This window comes from Micropterus dolomieu, linkage group LG22, assembly GCF_021292245.1.
Source record: "Micropterus dolomieu isolate WLL.071019.BEF.003 ecotype Adirondacks linkage group LG22, ASM2129224v1, whole genome shotgun sequence".
Lineage (NCBI taxonomy): Eukaryota > Metazoa > Chordata > Actinopteri > Centrarchiformes > Centrarchidae > Micropterus > Micropterus dolomieu.
Window position 1 is genome coordinate 31,572,604 of NC_060171.1, and position 8,041 is coordinate 31,580,644.

Below are 8,041 nucleotides of genomic sequence, written 5' to 3' on the forward strand. Positions count from 1 at the left end.
TAACTTTGGCGTGCATGGAGGACTCATCGTTAACATGTACAAACTGAAATCGATCTGATAAGTAGGACTTAAACCAGCTTAGAGCGGTTCCTTTAATGCCAATGAAATATTCCAGTCTCTGCAATAGGATCTGATGGTCAATGGTATCACATGCAGCACTAAGATCTAATAAAACCAGTACAGAGACAAGTCCTTTGTCAGATGCAATAAGGAGGTCATTAGTAATTTTCACCAGTGCTGTCTCTGTGCTATGATGAGCTCTAAATCCTGACTGAAAATCCTCAAATAAACTATTGCTCTGTAGAAAGTCACACAGCTGTTTAGCAACTGCTTTCTCCAGGACCTTAGAGAGAAATGGAAGGTTAGATATAGGTCTATAGTTGGCTAAAACATCCGGATCAAGTTTGGGCTTTTTCAGAAGAGGTTTAATTACAGCTACTTTAAAGTACTGTGGTACATAGCCTGTTGATAAAGATAGATTGATCATATCTAGTATAGAGGTGCTGACTAAGGGTAAAACTTCTTTAAGCAACCTAGTCGGGATGGGGTCTAAGAGGCAGGTTGATGGTTTAGATGAAGAAATTATTGAAGTTAGTGAGTAAAGGTTGAGGGAAGCAAAAGCAGTCTAAACATATATCCGGTTCTACAGCTGTTTCTAAGGTTCCTGAGTTTAGCGGGAAGTCTGTGCCAGCTGAGGGCAGGTCTTGGTGAATTTTGTTTCTAATAGTTAGAATTTTATCATTAAAGAAGCTCATGAAGTCGGAACTACTGAGAGCTATGGGAATACTTGAATAAAGTTGTGACTCTCTGTCAGCCTGGCTACAGTGCTGAAAAGAAACTTGGGGTTGTTCCTATTTTCCTCTATTAATGACGAGTAGTACGCTGCTCTGGCATTACGGAGGGCCTTCCTATAAGTTTTGCCAAATTAAACGAGAATTTTCAAGTTTGGTGGAACGCCAATTCCTCTAAAGTTTCCACGATATTTGCTTTAATTTGCGAGTTTCAGTATTATACCATGGAGCTAACCGTCTTTGTTTTATTATTTTCTCTTTTAGAGGGGTTCACTGGGTTTCACTTCATGAAAATCCTAGGGATTATAACTTTAAAAACAAATGTGAGCCACGGTTTTCTTTGATTGTGTCTACTCTGTTCTGTCTTTTCTCTCCACCAGCTGAGTTGAACACCATTGCTCCCATCATCTCCAACTTCTTCCTCTGCTCCTACACTCTGATCAACTTCAGCTGCTTCCATGCCTCAATCACCAACTCACCAGGTAGAAAACTTAGAAACAACACATTTTGCTTTAATGGGCAGATGGGATAAATGGATAGATGGGATTCATAGACAGATAGATAAATGCATGAACAGATGCATGGATGAATTAACATTAAGACAGAAAAAGCTGTTATGAGAAAGCAAAATACCTGGTTGAAAGTGGCAGAGTGCAGACATTTGTCTGTGTGTCTACAGGTTGGCGCCCATCCTTCAAGTTCTACAGTAAGTGGCTGTCGTTGCTGGGCTCTGTGGTTTGTGTGGTTATCATGTTCCTGCTGACGTGGTGGGCAGCACTCATTGCCTTTGGTGTCGTCCTCATCCTTTTGGGATACACACTCTACAAGAGGCCTGGTAAACTCAACCCACATTCTGTCAGACAAACCACAAACACTGTAGGATCACACACCAAACAAATGTCTTCCATTCTAACTCTGCTGCCCTCCTCTGCGGTTAGCCGTGAACTGGGGCTCCTCAGTGCAAGCGAGCTCCTACAACATTGCTCTGAACCAGTGTGTAGGCCTCAACATGGTGGAGGACCATGTCAAGAACTACAGGTCAGTGACAGGATGTAACACACATCTATAGTTTGTCTTCTCTGGTTAAAAAGTATAGGGGAAATGTTTATTTCATTGCTTTTTTGTATTTGGAAGTGGGTTAGTCAGTTAGTTAGTGTACTTAAGCTGAGCATGATGGCTCAATTTAAGAACTATCTTTTCCAAAATGTGCATATAATGAAGTAATGGCCTATTATGCATTTGTCCAATTCATTCTCCTCATAAAGTCTTTTGGGGATCACTTCCTGTGGTTGGTGCAGATTGTGTGCTCACTCCTAAAGGAATAGTTTGACTTTTTTGGACAACAAAAAACTTATTTGTTTTGTTGCAGGGAGTTATATGAGAAGAACTGTACACTGCAAAAACGTAGCTCTCAAAAACAAGGGGAAAAAGCATTAAAATGGGGGAATTATTACTTAAAATAAGCTAAATTATCTGCCAACAGAACAAGAATATTTCACTTGCTACTTAAGGCCAAACAAAAAAACTTGAAACAAGTGAAATACTCTAACATAAAAGCCATCTGGTAAGAAGAAATATCTTGTCAGACAAAAAAAGAAGTTTTGCCTTCAATTAAGATAATTAATCTTACTAAGATTTTTCTCTTCATATTCACATGCATACAGTATGAACAAATATGCAGAGAATCAACAAACAGCAAACCAGTTCCGTAGCAGTATGCTTTGGAGAGGATTTGAAAGGCTTTCATCATAAAAAGAACTTCTTTTAGCTAGCTAGTTTCAAGTAACTTGAAAAGCGTCTATGGTGTCATGTTACTCAAAAGTCAGCTTGATGTCCTAATTTAATGTCCATAGTGAAAACAATGAAAGGGTCATAGAAACAATGCATTTTCTTAAAGATCAATAAAGGCATAGACGCCTTTATTGATCTTTAAGAAATTGCAAATGTCTGCAAGACCTTTGGATTAAGCTTCTCAACACTCTGGTTTTGCCCACGTTTCAGACCCCAGTGTTTGGTGCTAACGGGTCCTCCCAGCAGTCGTCCAGCTCTGGTGGATCTCGTCTCCTGTTTCACAAAGAATCTCAGTCTCATGATGTGTGCCAATGTGGTCTCTGTGAGTACAACGCAATAGGCATACACATCACCCAGTGAAGATAACGTGATTGGCTTGATTTTTGAGAACAAAGAAGAAACTGACGTGTATCAGCTGTCATTTTCAGTTGTGGACTGAAATCAATATCGATTTGACCCTGTATCTGTCAGGCTGGTCCTTCCCCATCAGCAGTGGAAAAGTCAAGCAACAACAACCATGTTAGCTGGTTGAACCAACGGAAGATCAGGTCATTCTACGGAGGGGTGGTGGCTACAGAGCTACGATCAGGAGTTAACATGCTGCTGCAGGTCAGAATACACCTCACCTATTCTTTTCTATTGAGCTGTCTCCACCAACTGAACTTTGTTGGGGCCTGTCTCACAAAGCCAGCTAACTTCGGGTTTAACCCCGGCTTTTCAGTCTCAGAAAGACAGCTCATGTTCATGCTGAGTTCAGTTGTCGTGGTAACAAGGCTAAACTAACAAGGAGCAGGTTTTGTTCAGGATTACAGATCAAAACAAATGAAAGAACCACCTCCTGACCAATCAGCTGTCACAAGTGAAACTGCTGCATTCATGTAAAGTGCATAGTACATCAGCGCAGAGTGGCATCAGTACAGTTCAGTAGAGAGACAGCTGGAAATGCATGCAGTAAAGACCACTCAGTCTCAAAGTTCAAGTTCATATTTGGACAGATAAAGGCAGAGGTAACAGAGCCAGATGGTAACCAGCTATGTGAGATCAGAGTGAAGCCTGATATCTCAAAGAGATCCCGAGGAAGTTGCGTTGTGAGACAAAGCCAACTCCTCTCTTCTTCTCCTCATGTTTTTGACTGTCCACCAGGGGGCAGGTTTGGGTCGTATTAGGCCAAATGTTCTGCTGATGGGTTTCAAGAAAGACTGGCGCAGTGACACACCTCAGGCTGCACACAACTACATAGGAATACTGCAGTGAGTACAGTGAGGACTAATAAATCTCAACCTGTGTGTGTGTGTGTGTGTGTGTGTGTGTGTGTGTGTGTGTGTGTACTTTTGAAGCATTGATATAAACACTGATAATCACATTGATTCCAACAAAGCTGTCCAGTGGTAAAATTCAACATTACAACAATGTGTGTTTCAGTGATGCATTTGACCTACAGTACGGCGTGTGCGTGCTGAGAATAAGGGAGGGCCTGGATGTCTCCCGTCCATCTCAATCACACGGTGAGAGCCTAGTTTCAAATTAGAGTAGAGTACCCTGAGAGTAAATTAATTTAGACCATCAATGAGCTCTGACTGCCGCTGCAGCTACGCTATCCAAGTCAGTTTGGAGTTTAAGGGGGCATGGTGGGAAGAGCTGTCCACATTCATCCATCATCATTTCAGTGACTGTCTACATGTGAATCCATATGCATGGCAAATTCCTCTGTTTTTATTTCAGTTAATCCAGGCTTTGAGGAAGGACCAGAGAGCATAAACACCATTTCTGCCCCTCCACGCATTAAAACAAGCACTACATGTATGTATATGCATGATCATATCATTAGAATTCAATGGCAATTAACAACAACTCTTGAGTAAACGTAGCCTGAGTTGCCCTTGCATCTGGAAAAAAGAAAGGTGTAAATGTCCCTGAAATTTTAATGTTTAATAATTTTGAACTTAAAGGTCCAGTGTGTAACATTTACTATTGACACCAATAAAATATCCATAACTATGTTTTTGGTGGTGTATAAAGACCTTACATAGTGAACTGTTATGCTTTTATTACCTTAGAATGAGTAGCTTCCATCTACATACACCGCAGGTCCTCTTACATTAAAGTCGGCATGTTGCGCCACCATGTTTCTACAGTAGCCCAAACGGTCAAACGGCTCTACAGAGTGTGTTTCATCTCTATGTTGAATACATAACAAAGAAAAATCAAAAGAAGAGGTAGTAGTAGTAGTTGTCTGGTTTGTTAGTAGTAACAAGAGATGTGAAATTTAGACACATAGAGGACCAAACGTATTTTTTAGCACAAGGATTGAGAGCGCGTGTCGGCTTCTCCTGTGCACTTGCAATGGGAGGGGTGTGCGGTGGCTGAGCAATTCGTAAGCCTTGCCACTAGATGTCACTAAAACCTACACACAGAACCTTTAAATGCCCCGAAATCCTATAAATTGATGTCTTTAAATTGTGAAAAAACAAAACAAAACAATTTTCTGTGTATACACAATTGCTTGCAGCTACTGTCTCCATTGAACCAGAGCCCCAGCCTAGTACAGCGTTCCAGAAAAAACAAGGAAAGAAGACCATCGATGTATACTGGCTGTCTGATGACGGAGGTTTGATCATCTCTCTATCCATCTATCACCTTCTTTTGTCAAGAATATTAGCAAAGAATTCCTTATCAGTGTGTGTGCACGTGTTTGTGGTTTACCAGGTCTGACCCTGCTGCTGCCCTACCTGCTGACTCGGAGGAAGCGCTGGGGTAGATGCAAGGTCCGAGTGTTTGTGGGAGGAGATATAGACAAGAAGGAAGAACAGAGAGAGGAGTAAGCACTCGGATTACTTCTCTATCATTCAGAGTAGTGCAGGGTGTTTATACATTACCTATATACCTTACTTCTGTACATTTGACAAAAAGGTGTCAGAATAAAAGTCAATTAAATTAAATTAAAAGGTAATGCAGAAATACTTATGGAGATCAACAAAGTACCCAGTAATCAAAGATCTTTTGACATTTTATCTGAAAAATTTCTTACATGTTAATTAACAATTGCTTTAACAGCTTTTTCTGCTTAGACAAGTCAAAATGTCTATCTAGTAGTATGTAAGAGATTCTGCAAGCATTTTTGAAAACTTGTACACTACAGATTTAAAATCTCTTTCCAGGGTGTTGGCACTGATCAGGAAGTTCCGTCTTGGTTTCGAAGACGTTGAAGTCCTTCCTGACATCTACCAGAACCCACAGCCTGGAAAGTAAGGCTGCCAGAGCTGGTTTATAAGAATGAAGCACAGGGCAAACAACGGATCTGTCATTGTACAGTTCCACATGTGATCCAGGTTGAGCTGCGCTTACCAATTGGGCAAATCCCCAGAATGCCATGGGCCTGTAGAACTGTTCTGTGCACTGCTAAAGCGCAGTATCAGCTGACATGATAAGGGGCCTGCTTCATTACCTGATCTTGAGACCCTGAGATGAAAAGATTCCCTGCCTCAGATCTTGTTTTAACCTTCACTATTTCAGTTTTGTGCTTAGAAGATGCTTATTCCTAAATTACTGGGGAATGTGCAAGAGTTAAGGGGGGATTAAAAGGGGCCCATTACTCATTTTGGCCCCAGGGCCCACTAGCAGGTTAATCTGGAAATGCACGTGATTTATACTTTATGCATTTAGAATGCTACTTGGAGAGCATAGGCCTCCCATGATGTTGACTAAGCCACTGCTACACCCATAGAAGTCATTGCTATTGCTGAAATGAATTTCCTAAAACCCTGAAATTGTTGCTGTGTTGTGTTTTAAACCAAGCTTCCATGTCTGTCTCATAATTGCTGCTGAATTGAATTGATGGCTCACATCCTAAATGTGCTTCACAAAATATTACTAACTGTTCATTCACGTCAGCTTTAATGGAAATGGGCCCAAGTGTGCTGCTGTCAATAACAGAGCCTCAACAAGGTTTCCAGATAAAGTGGAAAAAACAATCTTCACAGTGAAAAGGAATGAATTCCTCCATACTTGATTTACTTTATGCAGTTAACAATGATCCATGTGTGTCTCTGCGTGCTCCAGTGTTCATCAGTTTGAGAATATGGTGGGTCACTTCAGGCTTGATACAAACCCCAAACAGGACTCTGATTCGGGGCCACCAGGACAGCAGGAGGAGCCGTGGATGATCACTGACCAGGACTTAGAGAGGAACAAGGCCAAGGTCTGACACACACACGCAAGAAACACACACACACACCGACATCCAATCACACACATTTGGATACAGCACATATAGAATTATCAATCCAAAACTTTTTCTCCTCTGTGTTCCTCGACGGAAATTGCAAACGTTCTGTGTGATTTAGTCTCTCCGCCAGATCCGTCTAAATGAGGTTCTGCAGGATTACTCCAGAGAAGCTGCCCTGATTGTTATGTGAGTACAGTAGTTCTTCATTTAAAGTCACGGGTGTGGTCTTTTATTAGAAGGTAGACAACGCAGAGTAAAAGGAGTGACCAAGTATGGTATGGCACGCCAACTGCGCCACTGCACTCTGAGTGAATGGCTCTTGATTCTTGGCTGGTCATGTTTTATTTAAACCTGACAGCATACAATCACTTTGCCTTTAAAACCAATCACTTGGATGTTTTGAACTCATTATTAGCAGTCGAACACAAACTGTTCACCCCTTTAAACCGTCTTTGCTGTGACTCTGTATGTTTCCTGACAGCACCATGCCGGTGGGGAGGAGAGGAGTGTGTCCCAGTACTCTCTACCTGGGGTGGCTGGATTTCTTGTCACGTGATCTGAGACCTCCAGTCCTGATGGTCAGAGGAAACCAGGAAAACGTCCTCACCTTCTACTGCCAATAAAATGTCACTTTGAGATCAATGTACAGATACTGAACTACAACTTATAACACACATCCTGACATTTTCATCTTGATTTAGACATGTCAATGCCTTGACGGGTATTGGTGGTTATGTAATCCTGTAATGAATGTATGACTCCTGTCATTACCATGTTCTTGCCCTTTAATTCAACATGTTAATGATTTACACATTTTAGAAGTACTGCAAAAGTAAATCACCATAGGGCAGACATTGAAGATAATTATTTCTCAAAATGACAATTACGCGCACATAAAATGTTTTGTTTCCTGTCCTTACTTATGAAGACAAAAAAGAGTTTATTTAGGTCAATATGATTGTTCTTATTAAAATGTTTAATAACGAAAGACTTGACGAAATAAATGAAAGCTGCTACAAAGTGTGCTTCATGTTAAATAAACAGACGGTGTGTGGCTGCATTGTTGATTGTGAGCAGTGCCGCATAGTTAAATGTGTCAGTTGTTAAAGACGTTCATTTTGTTCATTTGAGTGTATCTAGAGACTAGTTGTTGTACCTTCTGTATGGCTTAGCACAGCAGGTATAGCCGAGACAGTGGATCCTTCCCCTGACATTGACCGCTCCTAATTAGAAT

The 8,041-nt window shown here is 41.1% G+C and overlaps 1 protein-coding gene across 1 annotated transcript in view; it reads left to right on the forward strand.

Moving 5' to 3' along the window:
• Window positions 1–7,814, forward strand: part of slc12a3 (solute carrier family 12 member 3) — a 16,424-nt gene extending 8,610 nt beyond the window's left edge. The window contains exons 13-26 of the mRNA XM_046037049.1: window positions 1,172–1,273; window positions 1,471–1,626; window positions 1,730–1,829; window positions 2,793–2,904; window positions 3,054–3,191; window positions 3,726–3,832; window positions 4,005–4,087; window positions 4,305–4,382; window positions 5,092–5,190; window positions 5,289–5,400; window positions 5,741–5,827; window positions 6,642–6,780; window positions 6,926–6,993; window positions 7,289–7,814. Coding sequence (XP_045893005.1) covers window positions 1,172–1,273; window positions 1,471–1,626; window positions 1,730–1,829; window positions 2,793–2,904; window positions 3,054–3,191; window positions 3,726–3,832; window positions 4,005–4,087; window positions 4,305–4,382; window positions 5,092–5,190; window positions 5,289–5,400; window positions 5,741–5,827; window positions 6,642–6,780; window positions 6,926–6,993; window positions 7,289–7,430 — 1,523 coding nt within the window. The 3' untranslated portion in view covers window positions 7,431–7,814. The remainder of the gene's footprint in view (window positions 1–1,171; window positions 1,274–1,470; window positions 1,627–1,729; window positions 1,830–2,792; window positions 2,905–3,053; window positions 3,192–3,725; window positions 3,833–4,004; window positions 4,088–4,304; window positions 4,383–5,091; window positions 5,191–5,288; window positions 5,401–5,740; window positions 5,828–6,641; window positions 6,781–6,925; window positions 6,994–7,288) is intronic.
• Window positions 7,815–8,041: the final 227 nt, after the last annotated feature.